Consider the following 20,721-nt stretch of genomic DNA (forward strand, 5'->3'; position numbering starts at 1 on the left):
ACATAGACTGGCAAAATAACCATAATATACATACATTTTTTAAAAGAAAATAAAATAGAGGAAAAATTAAAATGAAGAAAAACAATATGAAATTGGCAAGGAAATAGATGGAGCAGGAAATAATTGTTTTGAATGAGATAACTAACCTTTCTCTCGTTTGTGGATATTAGTTTTGAATTTTCAGATAGGCATGTTAATTTAGAATACCCATAGAGGTCAGGGAAACACTAAGGGGCACAGTGGGGGGGGGCTTTAAAAGGAGAGGAGATACAGAGCAGTGCTGTAAAATCTTAAAGAGGATGAGAATAAGAGAACAGGTTAAAGTGGCATGGGGAACGGGAGGACAGGGTAAAGGAGGGCTATGGGAAGGAATAGATGACTCTAGAAAGTCTTCAATAAAACAGTTAAATGGAAATCAACCTATTACTGTACAAGTTTACACACACATACACACACACACACACACACACGAGAGAGAGAGAGAGACAGAGAGAGAGACAGACAGACAGAGAGAGAGAGAGAGAGAGAGAGAGAGAGAGAGAGAGAGAGAGAGAGAGAGACAGAATAGTTACCCTTTGTTCAACAATGTCCTTACTAGATACGACAGGCTAACAAAGAAAAAGCTTAGTGCCAGGAATGGGTTACTTCTTTTGTAGTTTGGGGCTCCACTGAGGTTCCTTAGATCCAAAACATTACAGGCTATTGCCAATCTCTTGGTTACCCTCCAGAACTTGACAGTAAGACCCTATTGCTGAAGACCTTGTACTTGAATCGTAGAGCATGGAGATACTAAACTGGAACTGACGTGGAAGCCTCCTCTCTATTGGCTAGCTTCCATAGTGCTGGAAGGCCCTACATATGCTACCAGAAGAGGAAAGCAGTTATCAGTCTTACCTGCTGTGAACCGAGGCCTACAACAATGCCCAGCCTGGTAAGGCACGCTCACTGGTGCAGTAGTAGCACAAACAGCATAGGAGAGACAACCACTTTCTTACTTGATCTATGTCCCCCTCTGTTACCTGAAGCCCACACTGGCATCATTGTCAGTCCAAGCATCTCTGGCTACACAGGCCACAGGCCTAGGGGAGAACCTCCTACTACTATTCTGCTAAATGGACATAGTATTAAAGGAACTCGTATTGAGTTCTCCTTATACCTATAGATTTATGCATCCTTTCTGAGAAACTTCTAGTTGAAGTAGCTGTGATTAGCACAGAGACCTGCAGCTGGCTGTTGTGGAATGTTCAAGCCTAATGGGACATAAATACTGTACCCTCTCTCAAGGCTCAGAGGTCATGATGGAAGAAGGGGCAGGAAGACTGTAGGAGCCAGAGGTAGTGAGAACATACAAGGAAAGTGTTATCTGGAGGTATGTGGACAGTTGCACCTATGCATTTAAATTGGTTTTGACAATATGCACAATATGCAAGCTCAAGCCAGACCAAGTCCCAGCAAGGAGACAGGAGTCTGACATGAAGTCCCATCCCAAGGCCAAGGAGCTGCTGGCAAATGATAGCTGCTTGGAGAGAGAGAGTTGGTTTTCTTGAAGAGTGCCATAGGGGACATGAAGTTGGTTGGGTAGGGAAGTGGCTGGTGGATCTGGGAGCAGATGGGCGAGGGCTGCATATCGTCAAAAGTCAGCTCATTGTACGAAATTCTCAAATAACTAACTTGAAATATCTTTTAGATATATGGATAGAGAGAGAGAAGTCAGTGCAGAATTTTTTAATTTGTCTACAAGTTCTACCACACTTTGTATAAAAAGGCTACTATCAAGTTTAAGCAAACAACCTGGAGGTACTGAATTTAAATTAACTCAACCCTATTTTGTTCTCAGCTCAAACTCATGGATTATCTTTCTCTTCCCCAACGCAATAAAGGGCAGAAGCTTTGCTTATTTGGGTCCAGACCCCATGGCCATTTTGGCAGCCATTAGGGATCCCCAGCACAGTTTTCAGCAGTATTGTATTTCCCATAGGTCAATGAGCCTCTGTTTATCCACATGAAGTTCTGGAAATGACACCCCTGTCTGAAACATGCATTTGGCAGAATGATGTACACACGATGAACCGTGCATTCAGAAGAATGACCTACACATGCTAAACCGTGCTTTCGGCAGAGTGATGTACACTTGCTGAACCGTGCTGCAGAGTGACGTGCACATGCTGAACCATGCATTCAGCAGAATGCATGCTAGTCCAGTAAGCAGTCCCATATCATCCCTGCAGCAACTCTGCTAACTTGTATGCCTCACCCTGACAGGGACCTGTGGACAGTAAGTCCCTAAGGACTGTTGACTGAATGACTAAGATAACTGCGCCTCCACTGTAGCTGCACCATGACAAGGGCAGTGTGTCCTGTTGACTGACAGACTCAGAGCAGCGAGGGCTGTCACGGGCAGCATACGTACTTTAGGAGCTCCTTCTCCCGCATTTCCAGCTGCAGCATGATGGCGCTCAGCTCCATGTACAGATTGTTAGCACGCTCAAGCTTTCGCTCATAGTGCTCTCGAATGTCCAGAGCATGTCTGTCAATGAAAACACAGGCTGAGCATGGCTGAGGAGCACGCGCAGTGCCTTACTGCAAGGCACCAAGCACAGGGGGTTCAATTTTTACAGTTTTCTTAACACAACGATTCAATCAAGGAGTGGGGGATGGGAAATCTGAGCTGAGTGTTTTACCCTAAGGGCTCCTCCAACCACACAGAAAGCCAGGTGGACCACAGGCAAAGTAAGAATACGGCTGTGTACACTTTATAGTCTTCTTTTGTGCCCATGGGCACAATCTTAATTCAATAGTATATTTACATATTAGTGAACGTAATTTAAAGTTGACACCACGATCATATGCTTATCCATGGCACAGATCTTATCTGGGCTAGTGTGGTCTCAGTGTTTCCCGTCACATTAAAATGCAACCCTTCACTCATAAGGTGGCGGGATGGCAGGTGGCGGGAGGGAGGTATTAGAGGGAACCTTTTGTTTCTCAACCGTGTGAAGACACATGTGGGTACCATGATATGATGAACGGGCCTTCACCAGATGCTGAATTCGCTGGGGCTTTGATGTTAAATAGCTCTGCCCCCAGAACCATAAGCGGTGCATTTCTTCTGTTTATAAATTGCTAAATCTAAGGCATTGTTACAGAGGCCAAATTGCCTAATACTGTGGTTATGTTGAAATGTCTTAATAGGTCTTGAGGCTGGGAACTGCTTATCAATTCCTGGTGTCCAATGGCAGCAAGAGCAGTGGAAGTGCTCTAAGAGACCAAGTTCAGAGGACCGTAAAGGAGGGGACAGAGGTGACAGGAGCAGGCAAAAGGACAGGTGAAGGGGGCTGTGTGTGTGTGTGTGAGTGTGTGAGTGTGCACATGGTGAAGGGAGCTCTGTGTGTGTGAGTGTGCACATGGTGAAGGAGCTGTGTGTGTGAGTGTGTGAGTGTGCACATGGTGAAGGGGGCTCTGTGTGTGTGTGAGTGTGTGGGCATGCACATGTTAAAGGGAGCTCTGTGTGTGAGTGTGCACATGGTGAAGGAGATGTGTGTGTGAGTGTGCACATGGTGAAGGAGATGTGTGTGTGAGTGTGTACATGGTGAAGGGGCTGTGTGTGTGAGTGTGTGAGTGTGTGTGTGCACATGTTGAAGGGACTGTGTGTATATGTGTGTGTACGCACATGTTGGAGGGGCTGTGTGTATGTGTGTGCTTGCACATGTTGAAGGGGCTGTGTGTGTGAGTGTGTGAGTGTGTGTGTGCACATGTTGAAGGGGCTGTGTGTATATGTGTGTGTACGCACATGTTGGAGGGGCTGTGTGTATGTGTGTACGCACATGTTGGAGGGGCTGTGTGTGTATGTGTGTGCTTGCACATGTTGAAGGGGTTGTGTGTGGGTGTGCATATGCCATGGTGTGTGTGTGGAGGTCCCTCATCTAACTGAGCTGGAGGCCCTCTGTTGACTTCTGCACTGCACAGCTCAGGCTGGCTGGCCACAAGCTTCTAGAGAGACTCCTGGCATTGTCTCCCATCATGCCCCAGGATTTCTTGGATCATAGCTGCCATGCCCTGATTTCTGTGGGCTCTGAACCCAAAATTGGGTTCTCACACTCCTGTGGCAAGACTGTTACTCACCGAACAGTCTCTCTAACCACATGGTAACCTTTTATTGTTCAAATGTTCATTATTTTTAACTGATACAAAAATTGTACATCTTTGCAGGGTACCAAGTAATACTTCCATACATGTATTTGTTGTACAGTGTTCAAATCAGGATAACCAGGGTTGGAGAGATGGTTCAGTAGTTAAGTGCACATACTGCTCTTCCAGTGGCCAGGAGTTCAATTCCCGGCACCCATATCAGGTGGCTCACAGCCATCTGCAACTTCATTTATGTGGGGATCTGATGCCCTGGCCCCATGGCATCTACACACATGTGCTCATACCACACACAGACATGTACATAGAAATAAGAAATTAATGAAAAATCAGGGTAATTATGACAACCTCCTTCAACAATGATCATTTCTTTATGTTGGCAACACTCCAAATCCTGTCTTCTAGCTTCTTTAGTAAAAAAGAAAAGGATTCCCAAAGTTAGGTGTGGTGGCACAGGCCTACAGCTTCTTTTTGTCTAATTATAACAGTATCCATTAGCCAGCTTCCTAACCCCGCCCTCTGCACACTCTCCCAGCCTATAGTGACACCACACTGTTCCTGCTTCTTTGAGGCCAGCCTTCCCCAGGAGGACTGGGAGACGGAAGTAGGATCCACGGGGTGAGAAGAGGTGGGGTGGGCTGACCTGAGCTCCTCCCTGCGCCGGCGAATCAGTTCTTCATCTAAGCGGTGTATACAGGCCCCTTCACTTTTGATCTTCTCAAAGTGTTTTTTCACCTCTTCTCTCCATTCAGCCTGAGTAAGGAAAGTTTAACTTCGTAAATACTGTAGTTTCCTTTCCTGATGCATCCACGAGACCACACTAAAGACATTTCTTCCCGTGCCTCTCCACGCTTTCCCCAAACTTCCTACACAGGGTAAGTGAGCAAGAAGCGCTCACGAATCAATGACAAAACACCTCCCGCTTCTGTAACTGCAAGCCCCACGCTCTGTCCTGAACACAGTGCTGTCTCTTTTCCAGTTTCCCCAGAGCAGCGGCCACCAGAAACAGCACAGGGCACAACAATTAACCACTTCTAGGACAAACGTGCTCAACTGAAGTCAAGGTAGTGTACGTAGTATGGAGGCAGAAGAGAGAGCCTGACAACTGTGGGTCACACGTCGGCGAGGCTCTGAGTTTCTTCACATCTGCTACTGCATGGGCTTTGCTTCAGGAAAAAGAATATATGGAACAGACTATGCCAGGGAAAGTGTATGAAAAATAGTACACTGCACAGGAATATGGACTGAAGGGCAGAGGGGAGGGAGGGAGAGGGAGGGGAGCAGGAGGCGTCTCAAGATCAACGAGTCAAGGGACAGATGTCTAGTACACAGTGCAGGTCAACCGAAGCTCCTTCCACTTCACAAACACTCAGTGAACTCTCCTAACGTAACTTTGGCTTTCGATGAGGTAAGGAAATCACTTAAAAAATCAAGGGAGGGAATGAATTTCACATTTGGGTCAGCAACAGGACAACCACACAGTGGCAGAAGTTGGGGGTAAAGAATTTCAGGGAAGGAGGTCCAGAGTGGCTATGAGGTTACACATCTGCTGTAAGCTCACCAAGTGAGAAAGGACACTGCCCTCCATGGGACACAATTCCCAAGTCAACCTCAGATGCTGACCAAGCCCTGCTCAGTCAGTAGGTCAGTTCAATAAAATCTCCATTTAGCTGTTTCCTGGAAACAGATGTGTGATTATCATGGCCAGAGCCTAACAAGGCAACTTCCCCGTGGGCTGGAACAAAGTGCACTCTCCGGGGACTGACTGCTTCTTCACCCTAGACACATGCTAATAGTCGCACCTCTGGATCATGTGCACTGTGCAGTTCAGCTTTTACATTCTGAGGAGGCGCCATGCTGCCTTCTGAAGCACCGTCCCATTTGCACTCCCACCAACAGTTCTGATCTCCCACATCACCACCGACACTAGTCTTTAACAGTCCTGATAATGGCAATCCCCTTTCTCAGCAACCATCTGAAAGAACTGAAATCAAGATCTTGAAAAGAGATTAGTATCCCAGCTCAAGACACTATCTGTGTCAGACAGTCGATGCTGAGGACATCTTGTCAGCGGTGAGAGGAAGCAAGGTCACAGAAGACTGCTACAGTAAGAGCAAAACCATGTGTGTGTGAAACACCCAGTTATTCCTCAGGGAGCAGAATAGTGACAAAAATACAATCAGCCTCCATCTTATTAATCTTAAGAGTTTATCAGAGGAAGCATTGAGAAGGCAATGGTCCAATTCAGGCTGAGAGTTTTAGCTTCCAGGCAAGTAAATAATAGCATATTACAAAGTCAACAGTGCACAGGGCACCTGTGTTCCCAGTCCTCACTAGGCCTTCAGGGACTGCTTAAGCAGGGGAAGAATGACTTTCCCCATTATTTAGATGAGCAGGTAGGGGTCACATAGAATAAAGTCCTGTGTATATGTCAATAAAGCACTGTTGGCCAATAGGGAAGCAAGATAGGTGGGACTAGGAGTCCAAGAGGACTCTGGGTAGGAGAAACACAGGAAGTCAAGATGTAACTGCCATAGGGATAAGAAGCCTGGAAACCTCTCCGGTAAGAGAAATACTTAGATTAGCAATTATGGGATAAATAATTAAGTCAGAGCTAGTCAGTAAGAAACAAGCAAGGCCAACAGCTTCATAATTAATACAGCGTCTTGTATGTTATTTGGGGACTACAATGCGGCAGAACCTAGGCGACTGGTGGGGCGGGGGAGGGGGGCACTAAAGCCACTGGCAAGGAAAAGGCTTCTCTTTACAGCAGGGTATAGAGTCAAGGCCCTCAGCTTCCTAGTGCTTCACTCGGCAGCTCACAATACTTCATTATCATTGGCTGGAGATGGTCTCAATTTCAGAGCCGGAAACATCAATTTATAAATAGTTGAAAAATGATTGCAACTAGCAAAAATTATTGCAACAAGCAGACTAGGGACTATTGAGGGAGAAACGATGTTTCGTGTTGGGAGGAAACCATGGAGGAATTAATGAACAGAACAGACACTACTGTACTCTGAACTCTGTTCTCACTCCTGAGAGTCCCAATGTAAGGGGATGAGATGGAGTCTTGGGGAGGCCAGGAGGTGTCTGTGTTTGGTGTGGGTAAGTATCCTTGGACTTGCCAGCTCTTTACCATGAAGAACACTGAAATAGAGTGTCACCTGTGAAGCAGGACTCATGGTCTTATTATATCCGATGGGGGCTTGGACTTTCACACACATCCTAAGTTTGTGCTGCTGACAAACCCCCATGGATAGTAATCTAACCTGGCAGCCCATGTTACAGAAGTTGCCTGGAGTACTGTTCTCTCCTCTCCTGGCCCCAAAAGAACCTTTAGTGAGGTCAGCACTTACTTTGTTTTGATAATTGACCCCCTAATGAAAGTGAGTTGGCCCGTTGGGGGAGTGACTGGAGGTACTTAGTTTCCCTGTACAGTGCTTTGCATATGGGAGGTTTTCAGAAAAGTTAACACTGGCTTGAGAGCATTGAAATAAAACCTTTTCTAAAATTTATTTATTTTTATATGCATCGGTGTTTTGTATACATGTATGTCTGTGTGAGGGTGTTATGTGGGTGCTGGGAACTGAACTTCTGGAAGAGCGACCAGTGCTCGTAACTGCTGAGTCATCTCTCCAGCCCCTTGAAGTAAAATCCAAGAATTTGAAATTTTCCAAATATACGTATTGTTAAATTGCTGCCTCAATGGCTTTTGACTTAGTGCTTCCACCAAAAATTGATTTTCAAAGTTGTGATATTAGGCAGTTTGCCAGCAAAGGGAGCAAAGCTATTTGCAACCATATCCTACATTTGACAGATTTCCCAGATGCACTTGCTGCTCGTTTCACTAACACACACACACACACACACACACACACACACACACACACACACATCACATCTGGTTTCTGACACTGTGTCCCACGTATGTGTTGAAGACTCTGCTTCAACTGGAGTCCATCTGAGTGCATCACAAGAAACACACAGGAGTGCCATGAATACGCCTCCTTTGTTTTCAAGGCCCATGGCAGTTAGAAGTAGACATCAGAATCTGGAGCTGGAGTTACAGGTGGTTGTGGGCACTTGATATAGGTGCTGGGATCTGAACTCAGGTCCTTTGGAAAAGCAGCATGTTAGCTGCTGAGCCATTGCTCTAGCCTCAACATTTCAAATTTAAAATTAAAGTCTTCAATCCATTTTGAGTTGATTTTTGTGTAGGGCAAGGGTGTGGATCTGACTTCATCCTTCTGAAGATGGGCATCCAGCTTTGCCAGCACCGTCTGTAGACTAGATTTTCCTCTTGGCCCCCAGTGTATGTATGTATTTGTAAAGATGAAGCTGCCGTGTATTTCTGACCCCAGTCCACTGGTCTACACGCCAGCAGGCGCTCCTTGCTATGTGGTTCTGAGGTGTATTCTGAGGTAGGGTGCCACAGTGCCTCCAGCAGCATTCTTTCTGCTTAGGACAGCTTTGCTTCCTTATGATTCCGCATGAAGTTTAAGAAGTTTTCCTCTGTGAAAACATCACTAGAATTTTGCTGGCAATTGCACTGAATCTGCAGATTGCTTTTGTTAATAGGTCCATGTTCACTTTACTAACTCTGCCAATTCAGAATTATGGGAGGCTCTCCATCCGCAATTCCCTTTTTCATTGTCTTAGAGCTTTCATTGTAGACGTCTATTCATATGCTTGGCAAAGTTTATTCCTAGGTACTAAATTTGGGGGAGCTATTGCTAATGGGATGTTCTTCCTGATTTATTTTCAACAAATTAATTATTATTTATATTTATAAAAGCTGCTAATTTTTGTGTATTGGCAAATTTTTCAACTTTATTGAATGTGTTCATTAAGTCTAGGAATTTTCTGGCAGTCTACAGGGTCTTTTAAGCATAGAATCATGTCTGCAAATAGGAATAATCTCAGTTCATATTTAATATTTAGACTTTACACATTTCTCTTATTGTTTTAACTAATCATTTGAATAAGTAATAATAACAACATTGACTTTGAGAAGAGACAATGAACACTATTGTCATGTTTCAGATTTTAGAGGAAATGTTTTCTGCTTTTTCCCATTTAGTATAATGTTGGCTCCAGGTTTGTCATATATAATCTTTATTGTTTTGAGGTATGTTTTGTCTAATCCTAACTTCCTTCTCCAGGATTTAAAATGCAGATTTGTTTATTCATTCATTGTGTGTGTGTGTGTGTGTGTGTGTGTGTGTGTGTCAGAGGACAACTTGTAGGAATCAGTTCTTTCCTTCCATTGCATTGTGCAGGTCCCAGGGATAAAACTCAGTCATCAGGCTTGGCAACAAGTACTCAACTCACTGAGCCATCTCAGCAGCCTCCTCTAGAACTTCTGTCATGAAGGCATGCTGAACCTTGTCAGTGTCTTTTATGCATCTAGAGAGATGATCGCGTGCTCTCTGCTCTAAGCTTACTTTTCAGGTCTATTTATATGGTCCTGAGGTGAAGGAGCTTGTTCTGGAACCATGAGACCTGAGTTCGGATCCAGTGTCTGTGTAACAAGGCAGATGTTTCATAAACGCCAGTTCTGAGCCCCACTTTCTGATTTTCATTGTCCTCTCACTGACAGCCATTCTGACTGACTTGGGTGAGATGCAATCTCAAAGCAGTTTGTTTGTGTTTCCCTGATGGCAGAGGATGCCGAGCACAGTTTCCAAGTACTTATTTGCCATTTCCAGTTCATTGTCACCTCATTACTGACTATCTTGATATTACTTTTCTGGTCCCTTGTTTTTCTGGGTATTAATCTCCATCTACTATGGAGTTGGTAATGTCTCTTCAGTCTGGCGACTGTTTCCTTAGCTGCACAGAAGCTTTTGAATTTCCCAAAAATCTCTCATGTGGCAGTCTTAGAGTTACTTCCTGTGCATTTGGAATCTTTTCCAGAAAGCCCTTGCCTGTTCTTGCATCTTTAAGTATTTTCCTTACGTTTTCCTCTAGTGCTTCAAGGTTTCAGGTTTAGCATGAAGGCTTTTGGTCCATTTCTGTGCAGGGTGTGTGTATGAGAAATGCAGCTTTACTGTGCACATGTGGACACAGCTTCCCAGCATGGTTTCTGGAAGAGGCTATGTTTTTGGCCACCGGTGACCATCAGTGGCTGGGCTGTCTGTCCAGTTCTGTTGTCCACTTGTCTGCTCTGATGCAGCACTGTGATCTTTTGTTCTAGGGTTCTGCGGAATGCAGATCAGGTGTTGTGATGATATTCCAGCACTGCTCTCCAGGGCTCAGAGCGCTTCTGGTAAATTCCTGCACTGCTCTCCAGGGCTTAGAGCGCTTCTGGTAAATTCCTGCACTGCTCTCCAGGGCTCAGAGCGCTTCTGGTAAATTCCTGCACTGCTCTCCAGGGCTCAGGAGCACTTCAAACTTTCTGGTTTTTGTGTTTCCTTATGATTTTTAGGATTGTTTTTTTCTAGTTTTGTAGAATATGTAATTGGTATTTTGATGGGGAATGACTTGAATTTGTGGATCACTTTCAGGAATCTGGCCATCTTAGATTCTGCTAGATTGCTTCGATGAAATACTATGGCCAAAGCAATTGGGGAGGAAAGGGTTTATTTGGCTTACACTTCCATATCTGTAATCCATCACTGAAGGAAGTCAAGGCAGGAACTCAAGCAGGATAGGAACCTGGATGCAGAAACTGATGCAGAGGCCATGGAGGAGTGCTGCTTACAGGCTTGCTCTTCATGGCTTGCTCAGCCTGCTTTCTTATAGAATCCAGGACTACCCACATTGGGCTGGGCCCTCTCTCATCAATCACTAATTAAGAAAATGCCCTACAGCTGGATCATATGGAGATATTTTCTTAATTGATGTTCCCTCACTTCATGTCAAGTTGACATAAAACTAGCCAGCACACCAGCTAATTTCACAATAGTGCTTTTGCCAATTCTTGAGTGTAGAGATCTTTCCCACAATCTGCTGTCTCGGTCTCTTCCTTCTGTGCCTTCACTGCAGTGTCTTTCTTCTTCATTGTGAAGGAGATCTTTCTCTCTGGACTCTTTCTCAGCAAGTCAATCTCGGATGACCAGAATGGCTGCTGACTACTACGTGTGGGATTCCTACCCTATGACATGCTGAGAGTGTGTTAGATCTGAGAGTACTCTGCTGGAGTCCTTTAAGGATAGGGTCCTGTTGTCTTCAGGCAGATATTGTGATTTCTTCCTTTCCTATTTGTAAGCTCTCTGTTTCTTCCTTGGGCCCAGTCCTCTTTTCAGAAGATGCTTTTCCTGTAAGATCTTCACCCACTGGGACAGGGTCTTTGGTGTAGGGTAAATGCCTAACATTGGCTCTCAAATTCTTTTGTATCAGAACCTCATTATTGTCTTATAAATTATTGAGGATTCCACATAACATTTGTTTATGTGGGCAATACCTACCGACATTAGGTTAGACATTAAAACTGTGAGTTATATACGTGAGCATATAAGAAAACATTCTGCTTGTCATTAGAGTTATATCCCCCATCATATAGTTTCTAGAACACTCTTCATATACTCCTGAGAGAAAAAGATTGAAAATAGTAACAACTTAAGTTATTACAAAAATAGTTTCCTTCTTATAGTTGCCTTGAAAAAGTTTCAGGCTCCCCTGGAAGTCTCTAGACTGCATTCCAAGGGATGAAGAAGCTTCTCCAAGTCTCACTTGGGGAAGAAAATTACATTTTCCATGAGTCTTATCTGTAAAGTATGTAGACATCAATTTTCCTTAAAGGTTAGCATAACTTTTTTGCACTTAATTTAGTCTATTTCTAATCAATAAATGTATGTAATAAAATGTCTCTTCTGATAATATATCTTCGAAATGATATTGGAAGCCACTGCAGAGATGGAGTTCACTTCACAAAACTCACCTCAGACACCTAATAACATTTATAACAAATGAGAAAAAAATCATATGTCTAATATGAAATTTAGTATTAACAGTTCAATTCTAAGCTGGGTATGTGGCGCAGGCCTGGAATCCCAGCTAGTTAGAATGCTAAGACAGGAGGAATCCCACGTTCAAAACTCTATCTGTGCTAGATCCCCCCAAGGAGGGCCCCACCCTCCCTGGGGAGTGATGTGGGGATTGGGTGGGGGATCTGGGGGGAGCCGGAGGAGGGACAAGGGAGGAGGGGTGGGAGAGGAAGCTGGGATTGACATGTGAAGCATTCATGTTTCTAATTTAAATAAAAACATTTATTGAGGAAAAAACCTATCTGTGCTATAAAATGAGTTCAAGGTTAGCTTGGGCAACTTAGCAAGATATACGTATGTATGTATGTATGTATGTATGTATGTATGTATGTATAACAATAATCTGAAGTAGAGCTCAGTGGTAGAGTGATTGCCTAGCATTTAAGAGGCCCTAGGTTCCATCCCTACTATTGCCAAAATAATGAGGATGATGATGTAATTTTGTTCACACAAAGGTATAATTTAGGACCATCATGTTTCTTTAGAAAGCTGCATTATTTTGCCTTGTGATCTGGTTAGGGAAAGGGAACTCACTTCCAACCCCTACACATTCACAGTAATAGTAGTCAGGCACCATCCTTAGGACGCCTGCAGTCTTTTCACCCAGTAACCATAACCCTTCCCTTCTCCGGCTCCACGCCCTTACGACCCACTCTTGCAGATGCGCTGGTTAAGAAGTGACTGCTGTCATCAATCTCTTGAGCACAGTCTGTGACCTGTGACTTCTTCAATGTGGCACTATGGCAGGCATGACACAATGCAGCATGACAATCACCTGCACTGGGTCTTGCTTTCTTGATCCACTTGTCACCATGGAAACAAATGGGATGTGAGGAAGCTGAAGCTAGTCTGTGAAAGAATTAGCAGCCACATGGAGGACAGAGGAGCTCTAGCTCCTAGCCAGATGTTCAGCACACCTGCTAAGGTGACCACCTGGAGCCACCTTCCTGGTAACCTGGCAACTGCTTACAGACCTCTAGGTAAACTTGAGCATTGAAAGAATTGCCTAGCTCCAACTGCCTATAGAATGGTGAGCTAAATAAATGCTTAATTTGTTTTTTTTTTAGGTGTAAGTTGTGGAAAAGTTCTGTTTCTTGTTTTCAGCGCTTGTGCCTCAGCCTGAGCAAGGTCTTCAGGAAGAACCACAGTAGTGCCGTCTTGAAGACAGGCGCAGGGCAGTCTTCATGTCCTCTCTCTCCTTCTTAAGCAATGCCACCAGAATTCACCGTCACATTGTCAACTGTCATAATTACTGTTTCACAGCAAAAGGGTCATATCACTGCTGCACGGCTAGCAAAGCTCCTTGGCTGTCTATAGGAGTGTGCTGGCTTACCTGAGACTTGAAGTAAGTTTCCTGTGGGGTGGCAAGCACATCGGCAGATGCGATGTCCAGATGCATGAGTGTCTGCCGAAAGGAAGGCCGGTTGCGAGGCTTACTCTGCCTAAGGGAAAGACAGTGTGTGCATCTTAGAGGGTGTGTCGGGGTGGGGGCTGAGGCTGTACCTGCTTTACGAAATACACATTTTATTCCAAAAATTGCTATATCTCAGACAATTTAGGTGTGCTGACGTGCAAAGGGAAAATAAGACTAGCAGAAGCATCTGCTGATGAAATGGAAAGTCAGGTTCGTGCAGCTAGGAACAGTGAATGGTCCTGGCTCTTGGTTGTCAGGACTGAGAACTGTTCCAAGACACCACTCTAAGCCTTCACTTACTCCCTGAGCAGGGGCTGGCTCTACTTTACAGGGAGACACAGCCCTGATTTCACAGGTAGCAAAATGTCAGGGCCAGGGTTTGAATCCAGCTCTAAGATTCCAGGGCTCCTGTTGCTCCACCACGATGTGATTCCTTCCAAACACTCAGTAGACACGCCCCTGCTCTTTCAGGGACATTTTTACAACTTTTTAGTCAGAAAGTAAGAGAGATTAGCAGGAGAAAGCATCTCTTACCATGTCTGTTTCATAAGGATTTTGAATCCATCTGGGCAAGTCGAGGGAACTGGGAGGTGCAAGCTGTTGCTGCCAACACCCCAGATGATGGCTGAAGAGTCCACATCCTTGTAGGGGATCTCCCCTGTCAGCAGCTCCCAAAGCACCACTCCAAAAGACCTGCAGCAGGCCAGACACGGAAGGCAGTTCAGAGGGATGGACTCACATGTCCGCTCTTTAACTAAAGGCCGGGTAGGTGGTATGTGCTTGTAATCTCAGCACTCAGAGGCTGAGCTGGGAGGATCCTGAGTTTGAGGACAGTCAGGTACACAGCAGGTTTCAGGCCACCCTGAGAGACATGGTGGGACCTACATCACTAAGAACAAGTAAATTTTGTTTAATATATTTTACTAAAAAAAAGTGAGACTTATGTAATGCATCTCATAACGCCTTCTACACTGAACTGTTATTCAAAATAAATCTCCAGTTTACTGGATGTTCACCCCGTTCCTTTCCTAATTCTTCTTGGCATATCTCATATTGGGCACACCTTAGAGACCCTGAAACCAGAATCAACCAGAATGGAAAGCACGGAAGAATATTTCAGGAAGGAGAAACATGGAGGGCAGAAACCAGGAGAAGGTGGGCAGGGGCCTCTGAGATGGTGAGGGAGCACCACTCACCATATGTCAACCTTCTCAGAGACAGGCTCATTCCGGATCACCTCAGGTGCCATCCACGCAACTGTACCAGCAAAGGACATCTTGGTGCTTTTATCACTGAGTTCCTTGGATGTACCAAAATCTGAAATTTTGACTGCATCTGTGTGAGTCACTAAAACACTTTAAAAACAAATCAAGGCAAGAAAAGGATCATTAGTGCTGTCGAGTGACGACTCTTCGTCTTCTACACCACAGAGTTCAGTTTACAGCTCTCATTGCTCTTGGCCCTCACACCAGAAACAGCATCACCTGCACCTGCCAGGCAGCTCAGCTCCCACCACCTGCTAACTTGTGACTTCCGCCAGGTCTCCCCTCTTCTAGGCCCCCCCCCTCTCTCTCTCTCACACACACACACACACACACACACACACACACACACACACACACATCTCATTACAAGGCCACCACAGTATGTGTGTATCACATTCAAGGGCTAAGAGGAGAACCGAGACTTCCCCATGCCAAGGATGAGCACTAACAGCCGAAGTTCAAGCAGGTTCCATCCAAGACGAGCTCTTCTTCCCACAAGAGCCACTTGCAATGTGCCCTGCAACAAGACATGCTCTCCTTCCCATGAGAGCCACTTAGAATGTGCCCAGCAGCAAGCTACTTTTGCTAGTCCAGGTGGTGTGTAAAGTTAGAAAATTGATAGCCTCCAGGACACTGGCTCTACTTATTCAGTGTGTTAGAGTTAATGAGCTAAGGTGCTGCGGCCTAAACAATATAGAGACTCAACAACATGAGTCAGGTGTGATGGCGTGCACTTTAATCCCAGCCCTCCAAAAGTAGAGACAGGTAGGTCTCTGAGTTTGAGGCCATCCTAGTTTATATAGTGAGTTTCAGGCTCTCCAGGGTTATAGTGAGACCCTGACAAACAAAAACTGGACAAACAATTCACCCACCCCCCAACACCCCACAAAAAACAAACAAAAAAATCAACCTACAAGAGTCATAACACTCAGATAGTATCTGATGTAGGAGAGAAGAAGATAGGGAAATTTGAACTCCATCCTCTCCATTCTGTTTGCCTTACCCACACCCCAGCTATCAAATGCTCTCTGTGTACTCAGTAACTTGGCATTGGATTACTTTGGGATACCTTCATCCGCATCTACCTGGAATATAAGACTAGCATCATTTAGGACTTTCTGACTTTAGTCTTGGTGAAAATGCATGACAATTAGATTTTATGGGACAGCTGAGGCAGCTAAACCCATGTGCCAGGTACCATGGTCAGAACACATGATGTTCACTAGACAGAGAGACACTGGAGGAGCCTCTTCTGTAGCAGCGACATGATGTTCAGGAATGAACATAGGTAGAGAACAAAGATAATCCAATACTGTAAGTGGGGCTGGGTCAAGTGCTTGCTGCACAGCATGAGGACCTTAGTGCAGATCCAGCATCCACATAAACCCAGGCTCAGGGACACTCAGGTGGGCCAGACAGATCTTGGGGGCTTGCTGGGCAGCTAGACTACTGAACTAGTAGGATTCAAGGTTCAGTAAGAGATTCTGTCTCAACAAATAAGGTGGAGAGCAATAGGAAAACACACTCAGTGAAACCTCTGGCCTCCACACATACACACACATGCTAGCATACCTGTACACACATTTGTACACAAAGAATCAACACACACACACACACACACACACACACAAAATGAAGTTTTCCTAAGATGAAGGTGGAGTCATACAGGCTATAAATTTAAGCATGCAGCGAAACCTCCTGATTTAGCAAGCCAGATGTATCGTTGTCTAGAACTCACTTTGGTGACTTGAGGTCACGATGTATGATTTTATGAAGATGGAGATAATTCATCCCACTAGCAATTCCTGTGGACCAGTCCACAAGCAACCGTGGTGTGATCTTCCTGCCAGCTCGCAAGACCTCATAAAGTTGTCCATGGGCACAGTACTCCATGATGATGCAATAGCATGGAGCCTGAGTGCAAACACCCCTTTGAAGAAAACAGAAGTACATGAATACAGACAAACATACATGTGTACATATTTGTATCTCGAGAGTGTTTAATAAGGGGCCACTCTTTACCCAAATGATATCAAAACTCATATAGATTACAGTTCTTGATTCTTAAATAGGCACAGTATCTTTTCGGTTTACCAGTTTCTCTGGTATGCACATAGGCAGTTTCTGTTTTATTATTCTTAAGTTTAGATAGCAGCAGCCTGTGCTAATCTGGTGGTCTCGTGTGACACCATTCCATTCTGGGACAGAGCACTCTTTTCTGAGGCTCGGATAGGCTGGGTGCTCTGCTGTTTTTAGTCATTAAGGTACTTTTCCTCTTAAACAAAAACAGATTTTATATGTAATATGCAGACAATCAAAATTAAGTTTTTCTATTTTATGGTTGCGTGTTAAATTTTAAATTACTCCAATTTAAGATAAGTAGACTGAGCACAAAAATAAAGAAAAAGTAAGCAAATGAGTCAAATGTTTATCTTAAATATAGTTCTGTGAAAAATATTTAGAATAAGGATAACATTATGTCATATTATACATCTATGCAGGGGATAGTTCCATTAATCCCTGTAGCTTCCATCAAACTTTCCCTGATTACTCATGTCCAACTGTCCTTTCTCTTCTCTAAGCAGCCATGAGTTCAGGGTCTCTTTTCAAGCAGGCCTGGAGGTTTCCAGTCAGTCCTTGACATGTTTAACTTCACCTCGGCTTTCACAGCTGACAGGCCTCTAAGTACACTGAAGGAGACACGGGCAGGGGGAACGTACTATCCGGAAAGGAGCTGTTGTTTTTCAGGCACGTTTCTGTGTTCTCTTTCATCTATCTGCAATCCTCATAGTGATAGACTTGACCTCTTCCATGTGTATAGGAAAGACTTGGAGTGAAAGGGACTGATTTTACCATAATGAATCCGCACAATCAGGGACAGCGCCCAGACCCAAAGCTAGTCTAGCTTCAAAGCCCAGGCCCCTGCTCTCACCATATTATACTCTGTTTTAAGTTTTTGCATAAACAGTTAGATTGGGGATTCTTATGTTAACACAATCAGTTCACTAAACTGGGAGTAATATTAACTTTGCTCCATAGTTCTGTTTTCAAGATGAATCTATCTTGTAAGTATACTCAGACCTCCCTCCAGGGAAGGTACTAGAGCACTAGGAACAAGACAGACAGTCTTCAGCTGGCTTCCCATTCATGCCCTGTCTCTCAGGCTGTAGGAAGTGGTGGAGAGATTTGGGGTGCACCACGAGATGCTGATAGTCTTCACTCTGCCTGCCCTGAGACTCTCATCAAACCTAGCATTCATATAGTTAGAAAAGCCACTCTGGAGCTGTGGAACTCCATACTGAATCCTATAATTCACCCATGAGTATATCTTTATGTACCCATGAATACCCAGCCTAAATAAGTCCTAGAAAATGATACTTGTTGTCCCAGAATGGAGACACGTCACACATTTCATTTCCACCTAAAATGAAAGGTCCCTGACAGAGTTAGAACTAGAGAAGCAATTAGCTTCACATCTTCTTTCACAATCCCAGCTCCCATCACCAGCATCCAGTCCTTCATCACCCAATATAACCTCTCTTGTTCTCCTGTTTACAGATGACACGGGACCCACATACACATTTGTTCACATACATGGGTATGTACTATAGGCTAGGATTTGTGTATGATGGAAAACTATAGACTTTTTTCCTTATCAAATTCCACAAAGACATTTCAATTACTTTTGTTTCTATTTTATTTTCTCCTTTCTTTCAATCATATTTATTTATTCATTTTCTGGTTTTTAATTTTTAGTCAGAGTCTGATGTATCTCAGGTTGGCTTTAAACTTGCTATGTAGAGGAGAATGACCTTGAACTTCTCCTGCCTCCACTTCCAACATGCTAATATTACAGTCATATATTTCCATGCCCAGATTATGTAGTGCCAGGGATCAAACCCAGGGCTTTGTGTATGTCAGACAAGCACTTACCAATTAAGCCAAATCACCAGCCTTTCAATTACTCTTTTATCTAGGATGCCTAGAATTCTTGATTTTTAATGGAAATGCTTTTTAAAATTTTTTTGGAAAGCTCAGTGAACAATAACTACAAATAGATAATTTATTATTACATAGAAACCATGTGGGGGAATAAGGAAATACATGTAAGAATGCAAGAATGAATATGCCTGGTGGACTCAGCACCCACTCAATGTCATGTAGACACGGTCTACAGACGTCTTGTGAACTTTTCTTCTCACTGCGACAAACGAGGAGCAGTCATCCCACCAGTGACAAGGCTCCTAGGCAGCTAGAAATAACAGCTTTATCATCACCTCTAATTGCTACCTTCTCTTCACATAGGATTGGATTTTATTAGAAACAGTCAGGTTGAGTTTTCTTAAAAAATAAGAAGGAAAACTGACTTGTATTCTTTTACTTTCCTTTTCTGTGGGTTCTTACTACCTTCAAAGGAAACCTATAAACACAGAAAAAAATGTATCAAAATCCAACCATGCCTTCCAGAGAGTCTTGAATGTGATTCAGTGACCAAAGCTACAAATGGCACAAAGACTGTAAACATGACACTGCCCAATGACTCTACAGTGGGTGTCATCAACTCACTACTGTTAGATGTGTAGTGGGAGAAATGAACCCGATGCATTCAGCTTTGTGAGTTGGGCTCCAGAACAGGTACTCAAACCCAATAATGCTGGAAGACGTGGAGCAGGTGTAAGGTTGGATGGGCAAGGTGGGGAAACAGTAGGAAGGAAAAGACAGCAACTCCCTGTCTCCCCTCAGTATAGCTTCTGCCTCCTGTTTCTCAGGCACACTCCAGGGAAGCTCTCTGATCAGTGGCACACAGCTCACTGAATTCCAGAAAGCCCAAAGCCACACCACAGTCGATCTTAGGAGTCTGAGTTCAAAGCTCTTGTCACAGTCTTCCATGAAGGGAAGAAGAATGTGTAGAGAGCACCATCATTTCAGTGAAGGGCAGTGGTCTCCATCTGTCTGTCTGCTGAAAATGGTACCATCATTTCAGTGAAGGGCAGTGGTCTCCATCTGTCTGTCTGCTGAAAATGGCACCATTATTTCAGTGAAGGGCAGTGGTCTCCATCTGTCTGTCTGCTGAAAATGGTACCATCATTTCAGTGAAGGGCAGTGGTCTCCATCTGTCTGTCTGCTGAAAATGGCACCGTTATTTCAGTGAAGGGCAGTGGTCTCCATCTGTCTGCTGAAAACTATACGCCCATTTACTCGAAATTTATTGGCTCTGGAAAAATTACAGTTAGCCTCTGTAGACTTCATTTTCTTCAGGGCAGTTGATGGCAGTTACGCCAGTGGCTGTCATCTGCAGTCCTGCTGGTGTGCTGCCTCTTCTCACCTCCTTTCCTGGCTGTAAGGGTTCTCATCAGGGAATCAAAAGCACATCCCACAAAGCTGACCCAAGAATGAACTCTTTTGCTTTCTTTGGGGAGAGGAATCCAACTAAGACTTATCAGTCACGTGATATCTTTCCTCATGATAGCAATTTCACAGAGGAAGAGCCCTTGGGGCTGCTGGGGAAAGTTGCTTCTAGGTTAAGGAAGGAAAATCTGTAAGTTTTTCCACGTCCACTAAAGCCTCATTGGTTACAGCAAACTATCTCCTAGGAGTTTAAAATGCAGTCAAACATGCCAAAGATTACTTCCCATCTTTTGTCCCACTTGGGCCACAATTGCTGTTCTTCATTCTTCCTCTTTTAAAGTCAGTTTCTTTCCCTTGTCCAGGCTTGTGGGAAGGATGACATAAAGACAGATAAGGGAGGGAGTTCGAGGGAGCGACTTAGACAGCTGTAAGCATAGCTGAGTTCAGCACTTAGTATTTCCAGCCTCAGAGCTGCAGTGTATTGGCGGGACAGTGGTGAGCATAGCTGCCTTCCAACTCCAGTGATTTCCACAGATTTACCCTTGGCCTGCCTCTT

The 20,721-nt window shown here is 44.3% G+C and overlaps 1 protein-coding gene and 1 long non-coding RNA gene across 3 annotated transcripts in view; one reads left to right on the top strand and one right to left on the bottom strand.

Moving 5' to 3' along the window:
* The window catches only part of Map3k13 (mitogen-activated protein kinase kinase kinase 13), a 140,425-nt gene that overhangs the window by 17,402 nt on the left and 102,302 nt on the right, over positions 1–20,721 (bottom strand). For both annotated transcript variants that reach the window (XM_013114502.3, XM_040751057.1), the window contains 6 exons: positions 16,555–16,746; positions 14,748–14,906; positions 14,086–14,244; positions 13,471–13,579; positions 4,790–4,899; positions 2,411–2,527 (listed from right to left, as the gene is read on the bottom strand). In XM_013114502.3, coding sequence (XP_012969956.1) covers positions 2,411–2,527; positions 4,790–4,899; positions 13,471–13,579; positions 14,086–14,244; positions 14,748–14,906; positions 16,555–16,746 — 846 coding nt within the window. The remainder of the gene's footprint in view (positions 1–2,410; positions 2,528–4,789; positions 4,900–13,470; positions 13,580–14,085; positions 14,245–14,747; positions 14,907–16,554; positions 16,747–20,721) is intronic.
* Positions 6,670–13,476, top strand: LOC121141996. The gene is made up of 3 exons (XR_005879005.1): positions 6,670–6,709; positions 12,799–13,117; positions 13,205–13,476. It is a non-coding gene; the product is annotated as an uncharacterized LOC121141996 (long non-coding RNA).

This window comes from Mesocricetus auratus, unplaced genomic scaffold (genome assembly GCF_017639785.1).
Source record: "Mesocricetus auratus isolate SY011 unplaced genomic scaffold, BCM_Maur_2.0 Super-Scaffold_100008, whole genome shotgun sequence".
Taxonomy (NCBI): Eukaryota; Metazoa; Chordata; class Mammalia; order Rodentia; family Cricetidae; genus Mesocricetus; species Mesocricetus auratus.